This window comes from Entelurus aequoreus, linkage group LG08 (assembly GCF_033978785.1).
Source record: "Entelurus aequoreus isolate RoL-2023_Sb linkage group LG08, RoL_Eaeq_v1.1, whole genome shotgun sequence".
NCBI classification, from domain to species: Eukaryota; Metazoa; Chordata; class Actinopteri; order Syngnathiformes; family Syngnathidae; genus Entelurus; species Entelurus aequoreus.
In genome coordinates, this window is record NC_084738.1 from 40,502,168 (window position 1) to 40,523,192 (window position 21,025).

General features: G+C 35.5%; 1 protein-coding gene across 1 annotated transcript in view; it reads right to left on the reverse strand.

The window, feature by feature from the left end:
• The window catches only part of myo15b (myosin XVB), a 178,095-nt gene that overhangs the window by 51,540 nt on the left and 105,530 nt on the right, over positions 1 to 21,025 (reverse strand). Inside the window, exons 23-31 of the mRNA XM_062057478.1 lie at positions 19,426 to 19,601; positions 15,887 to 15,980; positions 12,969 to 13,028; positions 12,842 to 12,899; positions 12,618 to 12,742; positions 9,386 to 9,481; positions 9,071 to 9,306; positions 3,964 to 4,133; positions 53 to 125 (exon numbers count right to left, since the gene is read on the reverse strand). Of these exons, the coding sequence (XP_061913462.1) occupies positions 53 to 125; positions 3,964 to 4,133; positions 9,071 to 9,306; positions 9,386 to 9,481; positions 12,618 to 12,742; positions 12,842 to 12,899; positions 12,969 to 13,028; positions 15,887 to 15,980; positions 19,426 to 19,601 (1,088 nt within the window). The remainder of the gene's footprint in view (positions 1 to 52; positions 126 to 3,963; positions 4,134 to 9,070; positions 9,307 to 9,385; positions 9,482 to 12,617; positions 12,743 to 12,841; positions 12,900 to 12,968; positions 13,029 to 15,886; positions 15,981 to 19,425; positions 19,602 to 21,025) is intronic.

Genomic DNA, 21,025 nt, shown 5'->3' on the forward strand with positions numbered 1-21,025 from the left:
TGCATAACTTCATTTTAAAAGAATGTGCAGTAAATCAACTGATATCAAGCACCTGCATTGAAGAATCCAAGCGGCTATCTCTTCTCCCGTGGTCCAGGACTCCACTTCAGTTGTCCATTTCTCATCTATAAATGATAAAATTTTAACTTTACAGTAAAAAAAATAGTAGAACGATGAGGACGTATAAAAAACTTGAGTTTTTTAACAAAAAAGAAAAACATACGTACACACATATATATATATATATATATATATATATATATATATATATATATATATATATATATATATATATATATATATATATATATATATATATATATATATATATATATATATATATATATATATATATATATATATATACACACACATATACATAGCCAACAAAAAATCCAGAAGAACTGTTTTAACCATTTGTTCGAAAAGTCTAACAATTTATAACAAGCCCTTTACCCAGGATAACTTTTTTTTTTTTTTATAATAAAAAACAGCAAGAGCAGATGTATCCTAACACTGTGGCCATGCTAACAAAGTGTCATAGCACTATCGATCCATCTATTCCTATCACTGTCAGTTGACATGATTTAATGCCACTTTTGAAACACATTTTCACAATTAGAGAGGAAATTAATCACCTTCTTTGGTCTAATGGTGTATTCATCAAGTGTGTCGCCTTAGATAGAGCCTTAGATTTTTTATTCCAACTCCCTTCAACTTGTTCCCTTTATGCTCCACCATTAGTTAGCACTGCTGTATGCTACATGAATAGATTTTAATAGGTCTTTATTAATACATTATTACCACCTTCTTACATGAGGCTGTAATCAAACCTCTTAAAAAAAGTTTCACCTTTATCCAGATGTCTTGATTAATTACGTACAGTCAAACATCTACAGTATCCTTCCTATTCGGTCCAAGATTAGAGCGAAAGCAGTTGCCAAGCAGTTGCCAAGCAGTTACGTGACTTTCTATCAAATAATCTATTTGAGGGTTTTCAGTCACGGTTTAAAATGTAACTACTTCATAGCACTAAAGCACCATCACTTGTAAAAGTTACAAACAGCTTCCTTGTTGCTTCAGGCAAATATTTTGTTTTTTTGTACTGGTCCACATCTGTATAGACTATAATGTCTACAGTATTTGTGGGGTCACTTCCAGTTATAATACACACATATATATATATACAGTATATATATATATATATATATATATAAGGGGTGTGAGAAAAAATCGATTCGAATTGCGATTCTCACGTTGTGCGATTCAGAATCGATTCTCATTTTTAAAAAAATCTATTTTTTTTTGTGATATTTTTTAATTGTTTTTAAAAAAAAATTTTTTATTATTAATCAATCCAACAAAACAATATTCAGCAATACCATAACAATGCAATCCAATTCCAAAACCAAACCCGACCCAGCAACACTCAGAATTGCAATAAACAGAGCAATTGAGAGGAGACACAAACACGACACAGAACAAACCAAAAGTAGTGAAACAAAAATGAATATTATCAACAACAGTATCAATATTAGTTACAATTTCAACATAGCAGTGATTAAAAATCCCTTATGACATTATAATTAGACATTTATAAAAAATGTTTTAAAAAGAACAATAGTGTCACAGTGGCTTACACTTGCATCGCATCTCATAAGCTTGACAACACACTGTGTCCAATATTTTCACAAAGATAAAATAAGTCATATTTTTGGTTCATTTAATAGTTAAAACAAATGTACATTATTGCAATCAGTTGATAAAACATTGTCCTTTACAATTATAAAAGCTTTTTACAAAAATCTACTACTCTGCTTGCATGTCAGCAGACTGGGGTAGATCCTGCTGAAATCCTATGTATTGAATGAATAGAGAATCGTTTTGAATCGGGAAAAAATCGTTTTTGAATTGAGAACCGTGTTGAATTGAAAAAAAATCAATTTTGAATCGAATCGTGACCCCAAGAATCGATATTGAATCGCACAGCCTAAATATATATATATATATATATATATATATATATATATATATATATATATATATATATATATATATATATATATATATATATATATATATATATATATATATATATATATATATATATATATATATATATACACACACACACACATACATATACACAGTACAGGCCAAAAGTTCGGACACACTTTCTCATGCCTCAATGCGTTTTCTTTATTTTCATGACTATTTACATTGTAGATTGTCACTGAAGGCATCACAACTATGAATGAACACATGTGGAGTTATGTACTAAACAAAAAAGGTGAAATAACTGATAACATGTTTTATATTCTAGTTTCTTCAAAATAGCCACCCTTTGCTCTGATTACTTTTTCACACACACTTGGCATTCTCTCAATGAGCTTCAAGAGGTGACCTGAAATGGTTTTCACTTCACAGGTGGGCTTGAAGCTCATCGAGAGAATGCCAAGAGTGTACAAAGCCGTAATCAGAGCAAAGGGTGGCTATTTTGAAAGTGTGGCTATTATATTCCCGAGCGTGGCCACCGCTGTTGCTCACTGCTCCCCTCACCTCCCAGGGGGTGAACAAGGGGATGGGTCAAATGCAGAGGACAAATTTCACCACACCTAGTGTGAGTGTGTGAAAATCATTGGTACTTTAACTTTAAGAAACTAGAATATAAAACATGTTTTCAGTTATTTCACCTTTTTTGTTAAGTACATAACTCCACATGTGTTCATTCATAGTTTTAATGCCTTCAGTGACAATCTACGATGTAAATAGTTGTGAAAATAAAGAAAACCCATTGAATGAGGAGAAGGTGTGTCCAAACTTTTGGCCTGCACTGTATATCTATATATTAATAAAGTTACAGGATGTTAAAAAAAAACCTTATATTGTAAACTGTCACTGTCACAAGTGAGATGACTAGAAAATGTGTATCATTAAAGATATGTGAAAACAATAGGATTGAAAAAATATTATTTATGTCTGTCAAACAATTGACATTTTGACTCAGATTTGATATGGATTAATTTTGATAAATCAGGATTAATCATTATTAATTTTTAATCTATAGTAGTTGTTTTATTTTGCGTAAGCAAAAGGACTAAAGAAAGCAAGTATTGTATGTGCACTTCCATCCATCCATTTTCTACCGCTTATTCCCTTTGGGGTCGCGGGGGGCGCTGGAGCCTATCTCAGCTACAATCGGGTGGAAGGCGGGGTACACCCTGGACAAGTCGCCACCTCATCGCAGGGCCAACACAGATAGACAGACAACATTCACACTCACATTCACACACTAGGGCCAATTTAGTGTTGCCAATCAACCTATCCCCAGGTGCATGTCTTTGGAGGTGGGAGGAAGCCGGAGTACCCGGAGGGAACCCACGCAGTCACGGGGAGAACATGCAGACTCCACACAGAAAGATCCCGAGCCCGGGATTGAACTCAGGACTACTCAGGACCTTCGTATTGTGAGGCAGACGAACTAACCCCTCTGCCACCGTGCTGCCCGTATGTGCACTTAACCTTTCAAAATCATGATCATGTTACAAAAAACAATCAATCACTCCTTCCATGGTGTTAATGTGGTGTTTTAAGATGAACGTGTTGCATTGAAAAGACAACTCCTTCCTGCATTGTGTGCATAATAATTTATGTTGGTCGACTGTTCCGTAATAGTTTTTTGTACTCAAATTTACCAAGATCAAAATGCTGTTTAGTGTCTTGCATAGTAGGTTTGTTTGGTTCTGCAGCGTCTTACAACCCGATCATCTTCCCATTTGCACACCCAAGACAAACTTCCCGAAATATCTTTCAAAAAAAGTTTCAAGGATTTTGAGTCACTTTAAATAAGATTAATAATGATTATGGGTTAAACCACATCAAAGCTTTAATTCTGACAGATGCATTATAACCACTACTATATTTCAATTGGTACTTTAAGGTACATGATGGCATTTCTCTTACCATTATATGTGTATACATCCACAGTCATTGCAGCTTTCCTTTTGTTGGCGGTCCACTCCAGCTGGGTGGGAGGATAAACCCGGGAAATGGGGGCTGCAAGTTGCATTGATGTGAGCATTTTGTGTTGGCACAGTGAACGGTACTCAATGGGTGCGTGGTCAGATATATACCTGAAAAATAAATATCAACCTTTTTGTTATGTGCAAAAACTAAATCAAATTTACATTTTGGTTACTTAATATTTTTTTGGGGGACATTACAATATTGCTGTACAACATTCACTGGCTTGGACCGGGCATGTAACCAGCATGGATCGGCATTTCTACCTTTACGGAGCATTTAACAATGTGTGATTATTTTTTAATTTCCACTTTTGCTTGTCTTTGATGCTCTGTCACCAGAAAAGTCTCCATCATATCCCAAGTCACGCTTGGGAAATGATGAAGGGAAAACTACAGAATAGAGTAACCAGAAATGGGTATTGTTTACATTTTAATCAATGCTAATATCAACGTGTTGCTTTACCAGTGGCAGGTCCCTGAATGGTGCCCTAACTGGTACTTAAGAAATGGAAAACCTTTTTGTAAAAAACCAAACAAACATACCTGTAATTCAAACAATTTCAAAACTCCCTTCAACATTTTATATACACACTGCAAGTCTATATTCTAATGTAGTAACAGACTCCTTCATAACAATATGTATTATGTTTTATATACACACTGCAAGGATATACAGTATATAATGTAGTAACAGACACCTTCATAACAATATATAATATGTTTTGTATACACACTGCAAGTATATATATATAATGTAGTAACAGACACCTTCATAACAATATGTAATATGTACAATATACACACTGCAAGTATATATACCTGTATAATGTAGTAACAGACACCTTCATAACAATATGTAGCATGTACAATATACACACTGCAAGTATATATATAATGTAGTAAGAGACACCTTCATAACAATATGTAATACGTACAATATGCACATTGCAAGTATATATATAATGTAGTAACAAACACCTTCATAACAATATGTAATATGTACAATATACACACTGCAAGTATATATATATTGTAGTAAGAGACACCTTCATAACAATATTTAATGTTGTATATACACTGTAGTATATATATAATGTAATAACAGACACCTTCATAACAATATGCATTATGTACAATACACACATTGCAAGTACATATACAGTATATTGTAGAAACAGAAACCTTCACAACAATATGTACTATGTACAATGTACACACTGCAAGTACAAATATAATGTAGTAACAGACATCTTCATAACAATATATAATATGTTTTATATACACACTGCAAGTCTATATTCTAATGTAGTAACAGACACGTTCATAAAATATGTGATATATTGTATATGCACACTGCAAATATATATATATATAATGTAGTAAAAGACACCTTCATAATAATATGTAATGTTTTATATACACAGTGCGAGTATTTATTTAATGTAGTAACAGACGCATTGAAAACAATTAGTAATATGTTTTATATACACACTGCAAGTATATATATATAATGTGGTAACAGACACCTTCATAACAATACGTAATATGTTTTATATATACACTGCAAGTATACATATAATGTAGTAACAGACACCTTCATAACAATATATATTATATATTGTTATAATATAATATAATATGTTTTATATACACATGGCAAGTTTATATATATAATGTAGTAACATACACCATAACAATATGTTATATGTTTTATATAGACACTGCAAGTATATATATAATGTAGTAACAGACACCTTCATAACAATACATAACATGTTCAATATTTACCGTATTGTGTTGATTTTAAGCATTACCAGAACTTCCTTCCTCAGCGCATTTATTTTCGTTTCCATAATAGCGCACTTCTGACTTCCGGCAACAAATGTGTGTTCCCACTTCCGCAAACAAACACAAATGTGCTCTAATCATGGTAGACTTGGTAACAGAGAACAAAGACGACTATTTTTGGACACATGAGGATTCACAACATTATCTTTTTGAAGCTAAATACTGTATATGGAGGATGAACTATTGCTTCTAGATGCCAAGAGAGTGACTTTGACGCTGTAAATGTGGAACTTGGAACCAAGCTATGTGGACATAAATGGAGTGCTTATCCAAAATCAGCCTGACCAAACGGACTAATACTTTAAAGATACTGTGATATGATTGTTCATTTTTTTCAGTCAGTACAGATTGGTGTCCTATCGCATTGTGTTGTGCATTACAAACTCAAAAGCCATTCAGCTGTTGACTCAGTTGCCAGCTTACTTCTTGCCGTAGCTAGCTTACAGCTAATGCCGTAGCATGCCGTCGCAATGTGAATGTGTTACTACGCAAGAAAATGAGTTCCCCAGTGTTCGCTCTTACAATAACAATGTCGCTACAACTTGGTTATTATAGAGCAAGGTTGTCAAAGTCAAGGCCCGCGGGCCAAATCCAGCCTGCGAATGAATTATCTATGGCCCCCAGGATGATATTTGGTTAGTATCAGAACCGGCCCGCAGGCTACAGCCGCCTGCTGCTGTTTTGCACGCACCAATACTCCATCAGTGTCGGCGCTAGGAATTTTCAAAATGGGGTCCAACAGTAAATTTTTGGGATCCCACTTGTTTGTAACTGTTTTGAAAACAAATGAATAATGTATGTTATGTCTCACATTCTATATTGTGTTTTGGAAAAAGGTTGTCATAGACGTTACTTAATTCATTAAAAAAATAATACAAAAGACAACAATTGTTTATGCATATGTAAATGTATTCAGTTATAAACATTCATTCACTTTCTTCTTTCCTTCATGGATCTAAACTTTACCGCTGACGGTATTTTTTTCTATATTTTTATTGTAATATTTTCAGAATGTGTTTGTTCTATTTTTGCCCAAAGTAAGACAAAGAAAACAATCTGAAGTTGTCTTTATTTTTTAGTTTTAATGCCATGATTTTAATAGTCCGGCCCACATGTGTGACAGATTTTCCTCCATGCGGCCCCTGAGCTAAAATAAGTTTGACACCCCTGTTATAGAGGTAACAAAACATAAATTTATTTAGAGGCAGAATGGATTGCTCTCATCAGTTGCATTGCTAGCCACCTCGAAAGAGCCGTTTTTTACAAATGAGAATGCAAAAAACAACAACTTTTGTCTTTGTGTCTTTCATAAGGACTGTGAACGATAGGCAATATATATTAAAAAAAAGTGCAGTTCCCTTTTAAATGCATCAATTATATAAATAAATGATAACTAGATAACACATCCAAAAATAACAAATACAATCCACAACAAATTGGCATAATCATTGCAGCAATATAGGACATAGAGAACATGCAAAAAACAACTTGCTATGGTTGTAATGTTGGATGCTCATATTTCCAGGTTGTCTGAATGCCACCTTGCTTACCGTAACAGTCATTGGTTCAAAATAAAGACGTGCTTGTGAGTTATTGAGTCTGTTCAGCTGATTGGAGAGCTAGCTTCCGCTGCTAGTGGGTCCATTATTACAGTATACCTTCAGGGTTTTTTTTTATCAGGTATTACAGGCACCGTTTGGAAACAATTAAGGTATGAAACTAAACATTTATATTTATGTGTAAATTATTTATTTCACAACATATATATCTGCGACTTACAGTCCGGTGGGTCTATTATATGAAAATAATTTGTTCCCCTAAAATTTAGTGGGGGTGTGGCGCTCTGTAGTCCAGAAAATACTGTACTTGTAGCACAAGTGACAAAGTCGCCACGAGGCAAGTCTACACAAAGTCCACAGAAGGAAGTTAATTTTAGCCTTGATGTGCATGCGTGCGCATGCTCAATAGCATTGGGTAGCCCTTTTTGGCAAAGCACCTCATTTCAACAGGACACCGGCGCTAGTGCCAATATGCAACTGGGTTTCTGTGCCCATACCGAGAAGCAACTGCATATTCTTCTGTCTACGTCAGGGCTATTTAACTGAATTGTACTAGGGCAGTGATTCTCAAAGTGTGATACAGATGATACATCCTGTGGTATGCCAGAGAATCAAATAATTATTCAAACACAGCGTTACAGTTCAAACTGTGTGTAATGTTACAGTGGCCAAAAATATTAAATATTCTTGTTAAATAAAACCTCTGCCTTGTTTTACTACACTTCTATGTTAATGTTGGTCATTATGGTGGTACTTGGAGAGCTAAGTGTTTTCTGAGGTAGTACTTGGAAATAACAGTTTGAGAACCAATCTTCTAGGGCAGTGGTCCCCAACCACCGGGCCGTGGCCCGGTACCGGTCCGTGGATCGATTGGTACCGGGCCGCACAAGAAATAATTAATAAATAAAAAATAAATAAATATATATATATATATTTTTTTTTTAATTAAATCAACAAAAAAAACACAAGATACACTTACAATTAGTGCACCAACCCAAAAAACCTCCCTCCCCCATTTACACTCATTCGCACAAATGGGTTGTTTATTTCTGTTATTAGTATTTCTGGTTCCTACATTATATATCAATATAGATCAATACAGTCTGGAGGGATACAGTCCATAAGCACACATGATTGTATTTTTTTAAGGCAAAAAAATAATAATTTTTTTTTTAAAAAGCGTTGACCGGTCCACAGTGACAAAAAGGTTGGGGACCACTGTTCTAGGGGATACATTTCTGAAAAAGCTAAGGACTGAGGGACAGGGTTTCTCCTGTCACTACTATTCTTAGTTTGAGAACCAGTGTCTTCTGCAGCTGACATTTGTTTTTAGTCTTTTTCCTATCTCAGAGTTTAATCAAAGAATCAATCAAAGTTTATTTATATAGTGCTTAATCACAAATGCCTCAGAGGGCTTCACAAACCACAACGACATCCTCTGATCTGATCCCACGTCCGGCAAAAAAAACCTCAACCCAATGGGAACAATGAGGAACCTTGTAAGGGACCGCAGATGTGGGGATGCAATTGGTCAGTGGATTTTCCTGATTCAATGAGTCAATGAGTCATGTCTATAAAAGCTGCACCGGACTGCGGTCTATCAACAAATAACAAAAGTGAGTAAATTTTGGCACCTACTTGAGCAGGGGTTTTTCCAGTATTGGTGACGGAGTGAAGGTACTGAGGCAGCAGGCAAGCAGCAGCCACCCCTGCAGGCTTCCCTGCTCTTCATGTGAGTCCCATGTGTGGTAAGCCAATTGTGCCAGGACCTCATCCCTCAAGGCAGGACGACTTTGGCATTTTTCAATGATGTAGTTTCCTAACATCTGCTCTTGCCAGCTGCTGAGATCTGACTCACGCGTGAACCGCATGATCTGAAGAACAATGTATTGAAAAATGCAAATGACATGAAGAGCCAATGTTGCACGTTACATGTTGGAGTCCTTTCCATACCAGTTTATACACTTCCAGTGCAATCCAGGCATCGTCCGATTCGAGAGAGGTGAGGGCTCTTTGGAGGGGGGTTCCTTTAGGTTGGCACCATGTATCCTTTGAGAAAAAAAAAAAAAAAAAGTAAAAACAACAAATAATTTTGCGTGTTCATAATTTAGGATGACAAAATGGTTAAAGTTGCTAAACCAACTTTTCTTACCTTACAGACTTTCTAATCCAACTTTTTTTATTGCCATTTTCAAATAGACAGAAAAAAAGTGCAAGTCGAAACAGTAGGCAAGGCAAGGCAAGGCAAGGCAAGGCAAGGCAAGGCAAGGCAAGGCAACTTTATTTGTATAGCGCTTTTCATACACAAGGCGGACTCAAAGTGCTTCACAGACAACAAAGTGAAATGAATAAATGTACAATTTTAAAGTCAGTAAATTATTCACACCCTTTCCCTTAAAACCCAAACCACCCACCCACCCTCCCACCCCACTCAGGTCACACCAACAAGGGAAATATGGCACAAACATATAACAAGTAAGACGACAAAGACCGACACATTCACACACACACACACACACACACATACATACGAGGCCAGAGACAGACAGACAGGCTGAAAGGAGAGAGAAAATAAAAAATAACAAATAAAAAATAATAACTAAAAGGGAGATTATTCCTCATCTGCGTCTGGGCATAAGTCAAGAGAGTTGACATACAGCAAGAAAGGACTCCATTAGCTTTCAAACGTTTGAGCAGAGCCTTTTTGCGAAAATCTAAGTTTTTCCAGTTTTAGATTGTAGAGAACCTCTCTTATCCAATGGCCGTGTGATGGGGGGCGAGCCAGCTTCCAATGATACCTTACAGACTTTCTAATTGGTCAAACGGTGGAGGGGCATCAAAATGAAAACAATACCAATATTTCGAAGCTGTAAATCAAAGTTTGAAATGAGCATATCCCGGCTGAACTACAGTTATCAGTTATAGAGGTATTCGAAAATAACATGATTTATTAATGCCTTTTGACATATCAGGGCCATTTAATGATGACTTGACTACTTTCAAACACTTTATTATTCATGATGTCCTTATGTGTGTGCGGTGCTGTGTTGACATTATCAGAGCACACCACACCCATAACAATCAAAACTATTCAATGCCTATTTATATATATATGCACATATATACATATATGTGTGTGTATATATATATATATATATATATATATATATATATATATATATATATATATATATATATATATATATATATATATATATATATATATATATATATATATATATATATATATATACACATATATATATATATATATATATATATATATATATATATATATATATATATATATATATATATATATATATATATATATATATATATACACATATATGTGTATATATATATATATATATATGTGTATATATTAGGGCTGCAACAACTAATCGATTAAATCGATTAAAATCGATTACCAAAATAGTTGGCGATTAATTTAGTCATTGATTCGTTGGAACTATGCTATGCGCATGCGCGGAGGCTTTTTTTTGTTTTGTTATTTTTTTGTTGTTGTTTTTTTTTGTTTTATAAACCTTTATTTATAAACTGCAACATTTACAAACAGCTGAGAAACAATAATCAATATAAGTACAAAAACAGTACAAAACAGCACCAGGGCGGCGGTGAGGCTACGTCTCATGAGGTGGCGTAAGCTAGCCAATGATGTGTCATGTGCAGCTCACGTGACGACGGCGTCTCCTTTGCTGGAAAAATTCGAAAAATGGCGCAGGAAAACACTACCGATAGTTTAGCGGAGAAACATCTTGAGGTTATTGTTTCAATGGAGAAAAGTGTACGACCTAAGTCGTCAAAAGTGTGGGAACACTTCACTTTAAAGACTTCAAAGAAGACCGTTTCCTGCAAAATGGCACAAAGTACAACATTGCTTCTGGAGCACCTGAAGAAGAAAAATATTGGAGCCATGGATGAAGGGAGGAACTCACAGTACGTAACTTTTTAAGTCCATAGTGGCAACAAGTATTCATGAGTTCAGCTTTTTTGTGAGTAACTTTAAAGTTATGCCTTTGTTGCAACGCGGGGCTGATAATGTGTCTCCGGCACATTTGACTCCGTCTTGAGAGAGAAAACGCATGGTTACCAATTTCGAAATAAACGTAACGGACAGAAATATCCCAGGTTGGTTTCATAATGGATCAATGTAGCCGGGCCGATAAAGCTATATAAATATATTTAGATTTGAGTGACGCTTTAGTATAACTAAACGTTATGAAGGTGCTGGAATATTTCATGCTATTATTCAGAGGCAGCCTGAAATGAATCCTTTATTATCCACAACAGAAACGTGTACAATATCTGATTCAGTTCTGATTAGTTACATTTCTGTGTTATTGTTGGTGTATGCTGCACCCCCAATGTCCAGAACATGGTGCCAGTATGCTGTTTTTTTTCAATAAAATACTGGAAAGGATAGAAATGTAGTTTGTTTCTTTTATCCGATTATTAATCGATTAATCGAAATAATAATCAACATATTAATCGATTATCAAATTAATCGTTAGTTGCAGCCCTAGTGTATATATATATATATATATATATATATATATATATGTATATATATATATATATATATATATATAGATATATATATATATATATATATATATATATATATATATATATATATATATACATATATATATATATATATATACATATATATATATATATATATATATATATATATATATATATATATATATATATATATATATATATATATATATATACATATATATATGTGTGTGTATATATATATATATATATATATATATATATATATATATATATATATATATATATATATATATATATATATATATATATATATATATATATATATATATATATATATATATATATATATATATATATATATATGTATGTATAGATATACTGTATATGTGTATATATATCTTAATGTGTGGGGTCTTTAACAGATCATTACAGTACATCCTTTAGAAAATATTTGTGTGTATGTATTAAGAGTAACAAGAAGTACTGGAGCAAGAACATGGGCCTCACGCACACAGCAATGAACAAGCAACAATAAAGGGAATGATTAATTCTTAAAGCGACGGTTAATAAACACACGATTAAGAGAAGCAAAAAAGATGGCAGGTCTTTAAAAGTTAATGTGTGTGTTACTTGCCTTCAATATGGACTTGACATAGTGAGAGAATGGGTATTTGTCTATGTCTCGAGGCAGACTGAGCTTGTGGTTTGCTTTCACTTGTGGGGGTGCCACCGCTGTCACTTCAGAAGCATGTTGATGCCCTGTTTGAAGGAAATAAAGTTACAATTCATCCTGTTGAAACATGGTGGTTTGTTTTTCCCAGCACAAATCCTCATGTATTTATTTGTTGTCTTCATCACCTGCTGCACTGTGGAACCTTGCTGACAGCTCAGCAGGGATCTCCAACCTGCCCACATCCTACAAGGAAATAATATGGTTACAAGGTACATTAGAGTATAGAGAAATAAAAATATGCTTTTATCTTACCATTGTCAGGAGCACTGATGCTTTTTTTAAAGTGGTCGCTTTCTTTTTGTCCCGAATATGCTTCAGATAAAATGAAACAAGCAGACATTCAAATCACTGGTAATGCATGTTTCCCTCAAACCTGACTTGAGCTTTGATAAGCATTCTATTATGTGCTGCTAACACACCCACAGACCTCGCCTTTGTACAACAAGCCATTATGTTCCAAAGGTCCAGATAGTCAGGGCTTTCTGTTTATACAAGTTTTATTATGGATACTGTTGCTCTTTCATCCTCTCATCACTCAGATATGATGAATTCCACATCCTTGTCATTTTATTAAACATTAATATTCCAAAATTGTACTCCTAACTTAATGTTGAAAAAATGTAAAACCCAATCTGAGCGCCTTTATTGGAATACACATAGAAATTGAAGAGTTGTCCTTTATTTGTTCTATCATGCACGCAACACAAATAAACAGTTATAAAGTAATTATTCCCGTTGAAAAAAGTAACCAAAACACAATAACAAAATAGTATCGATAAAATTGTATACATTGTACTTGCTAGTACAACAACCAAGCTTAAAGAGTCTTGTATTTATATCTTAATTTGTAATTGCAATTATTACGTTTATTTCGAACATTCTAGTTAACATGTTGCATGGTAATTGAGATTTGTTATATATTGTATATACTGTATTGTATACAAATATAATATAATATATCAGTATATATTATATACTGTATATATAATATGTAAATATTACATATATGTTATATTTTCTATTGCTACTATCGTACATTTTTAGTCTACTTTGTACCTGCATCCTTTCCATCCTTTGTAACTGAGCTACTGTGTGGAACAATTTCCCTTGTGGATCAATACAGTTTGTCTAAGGCAGGGGTGTCAAACATACGGCCCGCGGGTTGAGTTTGCTAAGTAAAAAAATGAGCCGAAATTTTTGAATGAAAGAAACCGCGGTTCTTAATGTGTCTACTAGATGTCACAATAGCAATTCTCTGTATCTTTGTAGATGATGCTACATACAGTATGTAAAAAAAAAACAACCATGTGATGTTAGTGCTCCATCAAGGAATATGAGTAAACTACATAAATAACATACGGTAATTTGATTTTGATATTTTTTTATCTTGATAGATTGAAAAGGAACACCAATGAGTTGACTGATGAACATTATCACAATATTTATTCAGAAAGTATAAGTAACGACAAATAAAGATAGAATACTATTAACCGCAACATGTAAGTGTAAAAAAACCAAAAAAACATTATGATTCGTACATTTTCAGAATGTGCTTGTTCTATTTTAAAACAAAGAAAACAATCTGAAGTTGTCTTTATTTTTAAGTTATTGTGCCGTGCATTTCCCAGTCCGGCCCACTTGGGAGTAGATTTTTCTCCATGTGGCCCCGATCTAAAATTAGTTTGACACCCCTGGTCTAAGGGCTGTCAAAGCATGCAGTAAATCACAAAAAGGTAATGCATTAATCAAGTATAAACACAGATTAGTCACACAATTTATTGTGACCGTACATGTTCCTTTACCTTCCCCGCGGATGGTTACGTGAAAGGTGCCTTGGATTGTTATACTCTTAGTGACCAGGTCAATGTATACAAAAGTGCAAAGACAAGTGAAGAGACTCAGACTGGTGTGCTAGCTGGCAAATTCTGTTTCAAAATACACCCCAATGGAACTTACCAGAATACCGTTACCAAGTTTTGAGCAAATAAATTATGAGTATTCATGTAAAACATTTAAAAAATGTGTGTGTCTGATATTTGACAATAACATTTTATTTGTTAAGCGCCCAAGTAATTTACTGCGATTACGTGGATTTGGACATTATATGGACACAATGGTTGTGTCAAACTTTCAGGTGTTTGCCTTCATACTCGTCCATTATCCTTATGTCATGAGACAACATCAAAAGATGCGCCTATATTTTGCAACTTCATCCAAAACACATGATGTGAGAAAAATAGAAAAGAGAAACATTATGTACAAACTTGGTTAGTCTGACAGAGAGCTTTGAGAAGAAGTGTGGACACGCCACATGTCAGACAGAAACGTTATAGTCCATACATGAAGTATGTTTGAGGTAAAGTAACATTGTTTACAAAAAAAAGTCGCAATATAAGGAAAACTACTATAATAAAGGGATTATATTATATAAAATGAAATCAAAGAAGTTGTCAGGTTATGCTTTTTTCAAATTTCATTTGTGGTGCAATTTTTCCACATGGAGAAATGTATTGTACACTCTGCTATACAGTACACATTTACCCTATGGGGAAAATAAGACTTTAATATAATAAACAAGAAATAATAGTTTATTTTACAGTTAGTATAAATGGTTATTTCTATCTGTAAAATAAAAAATCCAAGCATCCATCCATTTTCTACCGCTGGTCCCTTTCGGGGTCGCGGGGAGCTGCATTTGGGCGGAAGGCGGGGTACACCCTGGACAAGTCACCACCTCATCGCAGGGCCAACACAGATAGACAGACAACATTCACACTCACATTCACACACTAGGGCCAATTTAGTGTTGCCAATCAACCTATCCCCAGGTGCATGTTTTTGGAGGTGGGAGGAAGCCGGAGTACCCGGAGGGAACCCACGCAGTCACGGGGAGAACATGCAAACTCCACACAGAAAGATCCCGAGCCTGGGATTGAACTCAGGACCTTCGTATTGTGAGGTACATGCACTAACACCAGTTCCACCGTGCTGCCTTAAAATAAAAAATATCCACGATAAATAAAAACTAAGCAGCTAATTTTTGTTTTTAAAAATGATTCAAGACATACATTGCATGATTATTCTACCCTAGAAAAAAATGGTTAAGGTAAATCATAAAAGGTCCGAAAAAATATGGGCCTATGTAAACTTCTGACCATAACTGTGCATACCTTCCTCCAATGGCGTCTCTTTATGGTATTCCTAGTTATCATCATCACAGCCCAGAACTGAGCAAAGGACTGCTTCAGGCGTTTGTAGTACTTCCTGTCAGACGAAAATAACATCAAATCAACTCATGTGCAAACTTATCTAAACAAATCCAATGCTGACAGATTCTGATTGGTTAAAGAGCGCTGATTTGTTTTGTGACGTGCCATGTCTGACTTTAGCTGCTTCTGAGTTAAATGGTTGGTTTCCTGGCACGGATTTGGTTAATAACTGCTAGAAGCAAAGGCCACAAATGTTGGGCCTTGTGAAGGTCACTCCAGAGTTGGCTCAGATGGTAGAGCAGCTGTACAGGAACTTGAGGGTAAAAGTGAATTACTGTTTGGTGGTTTGAGGGGCCATTTGTAGGCAGCTGCAACTATAAATGTAACTTACCACCATCAAAGTGTTTATGGTTTGAGTTTATTTCGAACATGCATACAATTACAACATGATATATCACAATTTTGGGGGTCGGGGAAGAGATTTTGCCCCATGTGGAGTAGTTCAAGTACCTCGGAGTCTTGTTCACGAGTGAGGGAAGAGTGGATCGTGAGATCGACAGGCGGATCGGTGCGGCGATCCGTTGTGGTGAAGAAGGAGCTGAGCCGGAAGGCAAAGCTCTCAATTTACCGGTCGATATACGTTCCCATCCTCACCTATGGTCACAAGCTTTGGGTTATGACCGGGTACAAGCGGCCAAAATGAGTTTCCTCTGCCGGGTGGCAGGGCTCTCCCTTAGAGATAGGGTGAGAAGCTCTGCCATCCGGGAGGAGCTCAAAGTAAAGCCGCTGCTCCTCCACATTGAGAGGAGGCAGATGAGGTGGTTCGGGCATCTGGTCTGGATGCCACCCGAACGCCTCCCTAGAGAGGTGTTTAGGGCACTACCGACCGGTAGGAGGCCACGGGGAAGACCCAGGGCACGCTGGGAAGACTATCTCTTCCGGCTGGCCTAGGAACGCCTCGGGACGAAGTGGCTGGGGAAAGGGAAGTCTGGGCTTTGACCTCGGATTAGAGGAAGAAGACGGATGGATGGATATCACAATTTCCAGTTTCTCTTTTCAATATGTTCGAAAAGGAGTAGGAAGAAGCAGAGCTTATTTAATGTTGCCCCTTTTCCATGACATATCAATTGCTAACACTTTTGTTCACTCCTGTTCTCAATTTATTTCACAATATACTCCATAAATAATAATGTTAAAAAATAAATACATTATGTATTTCATATAGTGAGATAAATAAGATTAACAATAAATTCAGAGTGTTTATCATGGTTCGTTTTCTTTGTACTTTGTAAACACTTTGAGTTTGAAGAGTTTCTTAAACTGAATCATATTAGTACACTGTTTGATTTCCTTGCTTAATCCATTCCATAATTTAATTCCACATACATATATGCTAAAGGTTTTAAGTGTTGTACGTACATAAACATGTTTTAAATTACTTTTTTTAAAGGTTATATTTCTCATCTTTTGTTGAGAAGAATTGTTGTACGTTCTTGGGTAGCAGGTTGTAGTTTGCTTTGTGCATAATTTTAGCTGTTTGCAAATTCACTATGTCGTGGAATTTCAATATTTTTGATTCAATAAATGAAGGGTTTGCGTGTTCTCTATTTCCAACAATATGTATTATTCTAACTGATCTTTTTTGTAACACAGTTAATGACTGATATGTACTTTTGTAATTATTTCCCCATATTTCTACACAATAACTCAGATATGGTAATACTAGCGAGCAGTAGACAATATGAAGTGATTTTTGGTCCAATACATATTTTGCTTTACTCATTATTGATGTGTTTCTTGCCACCTTACGTTTTATATTTTTTATAAGAGATTCCCAGTTTATTTTATTATCTATTATTACACCCAAAGATGCACTTTATTTTATTCTTTCAATGTCTATTCCGTCTATTTGTATTTGTGTTTGACTTTCTCTTCTACTGTTACCAAATAGCATTATTTTAGTTTTACTGAGGTTCAAGGTTTTTTTCAAACCATCTTTTTAATTTGTTCCTTTACTTCTGTTATTTGTATTATCTTCTGTGTGTTCTCTCCTGAACAAAACACTGTTGTACCGTCCGCATATAATACTAACTTTATGTCTTTTGTAACCTTACCAATGTCATTTATATAAAGATTGAACACATTTTTGGTCGCAGTATTGATCCCTGTGGTATGCCACAGGATATATTTAGCATTGTAAAAGTGTGTTCGCCAAGCTTCACGTATTGCTTCCTGTTAAGTAGCTTTCTAATCCAGTTTAAGACCAATCCTCCATTGCCATACCGTTCTAATTTGTTGATTAAAAAATTGTGATTAATTGTGTCAAATGCTTTAGTTAGATCCATAAACACTGCTGCTGCTGCACACTGTTTACTATCTATTGCATTGGTAATTTCCTCTGTTATTTCAATTAACGCGATCGATGTTGAAACATTAGCTCTGTATCCATATTGGTTGTAAGCAAGTATTTTATGTTTGTTTATGAAACTATCCAATCTGTTATTGAACTGTTTTTCAATGATTTTAGAAAACTGTAGAAGTAAAACAGGTCTTTAATTTGTAAATTGGTGGTTGTCTCCAGTCCTATAAATCGGTACAACGTTAGCTATTTTCATTTTGTTTGGGAATGTTCCTGTTTGAAATGAAAGGATACTAACATACATTAATGGTCCTGAGATCTCTTCAATAACCTTTTTTATCATTTCCATATAAATTTAATTACAATCGATTGAAGTCTTGGATTTGCATTTTTTCACGATTTTAACTATTTCCTCCTGCGACACTTTTGTGAGGAACATTGAGTTGGGATTTCTATCTATGGTGTCTTTGAAGTCCTCAGTTGAAACTGTGTCTGGAATCCTTTCCTCCAATTTTGGTCCAATATAAAGGAATTATTGAAGCTTTCAACAACTTATTTCATGTTATCTCAGGGCATTCAGTCGATCCCAACTGGGCAGTTTGGTTTGTCTTAGAAGACAACTCGCCGCTCATTCAAGTAGGCATTATCAGTTCATGCTCATAGACTTATATTGGTCAGATTTAGTCCAGCAGTCCCAAATATTTATACTCCAAAACCAAGAGGGTGTGCCTATTATAGTGAGAAAAACAACTGTTTTAATGCAAACAAGCAATCCTAACTGTCAAAGCCAACGACAGTCGTTGAAGTGTAAATTCTCTTCGTTAAAACATTAAATATTTGCAAATTTAGGTAAAAATATGACTTCTAACTTGCACCAAGTTCTTTTTTTTAAAATCATGACAGATGTATATTGCATTTCATCCAATAAAAATAATTGTTCAATTCAAATCCATTAGGACCTGGCATTCATATCCATGATGAATGAAACTTCTTACAAATCAAATATTTCTATATGGCAGGAGACAAACTTTGTCCTTGAAGTGTATGCTCTTTGTCTGTTAGTTTTCCCTATGTTGTGCTTTGTTTTGGTACATAATGAGGTGAAAATAATATCATATAGACAAGTGCAATATGTTGGCACCTTGCCTGGTGTCCTCGGATGTGGCTCTGGATGATGATCGCTTTCTGCTTGAAGAATTTAAAGTTTTTCCTGCACAGAAAACCTCTAATGTTTCGCTGGATGGTGACTGCGGCCCACGTCTGAGTGGTACTCCACTTCTCCTCCAGCTGCCGGTACAGGAGCTCCTTTAGAAAGACCTACAGCACATGTACACATAGAAAAATAGAAAACCATTATAGCTAAACAGTGATGGGTGGTAATGAGCTACATGTAGCAACACTACGTAGGTTAACAACATTTTCCAGTAGCGATTGGTGTAGCTTAGCTATTTTTAGACCCATGTAGCGACATAGCGTCCATAAAAGCTCCAAGCTACAAAGAGAGAAAACGGACTGGAAATCTATTCATCCATCCAGGGGGGAAAAAAAAAATAAAAAAATACGGAGAAACTCAATGATGATTGGTTGGTTTAAATATATAGGTTGATTGGCAAGACTATATGGTCCCTAGTGTGTGAATGTGAGTGTGAATGTTGTCTGTCTATCTGTGTTGGTCCTGTGATGAGTTGGCGACTTGTCCAGGGTGTACCCTGCCTTCCGCCCAAATGCAGCTGAGATAGGCTCCAGCACTCCCCTAGACCCCGAAAGGGACTAGCGGCAAAAAATGGATGGATGGATGGTTTACATATGATGTGTCATGATTGGCTAAGGTTAGGGAAAAACATTACGGGAGGCCAATCAGAGGCAAGATAGGTAAAAGTAAAGTTAAAGTGCCACTGATAGTCACACACACACACTAGGTGTGGTGAAATTACCCTCTGCATTTGACCCATCCCCTTGTTCCACCCCCTTGGAGGTGAGGGGAGCATTGAGCAGCAGCGGTGACCACGCTCGGGAATCATTTTGGTGATTTAACCCCCAATTCCAACCCTTGATGCTGAATGCCAAGCAGGGAGGTAACAGGTCCCATTTTTATAGTCTTTGGTATGACTCGGCCGGGGTTTGAACTCCCGACCTACCAATCTCAGGGCGGACACTCTAACCACAAGGCCACTGAGCAGGCTAGAGTGGGTGGTGACACTTTAAAACCAAGAAGCAAAATCTAAACACATTGCCCCCAGCGGTGGCAGAAACCACATGAGGCGAGGGTCTTGTTTAAACAACTTTGTTTCTTCCAGGGTGCATCAATGGGCCATTTAACAGTACTTTTATTTAATTGACATTATTTTGAACATTTTATAGACGTTCTGTTTAGTTCTGGCTCATTTGACAGTGCACAGCTGTGTGAGCAAATCACTCCGGTAGAAGGGAGGCGATGAGAAAGTGAATACTGATTACCCCATGCTGCTTAGTCAACACCGCTATAAAAGTCACATAGGATTCCAGGTCTGGCACATAAAGATGTTCACCTTTAATGGTTTCTGTTCATGAAAAAATTGAGTTTATTAATGTCTGTTACGTGAGACAAATGTTTTGCAGTTTTGTTTAACTGCCTTTTATTAAATTTGTTTCCAGTGTCTTCCTCCTTATTTTGTACATGGTTACACATCTTTGAAAGTTAAAAGCAACGTTAAAATGTTAAAAAGCAAGACAGAGGGCATGTATCCATTTGGTGTTTATTA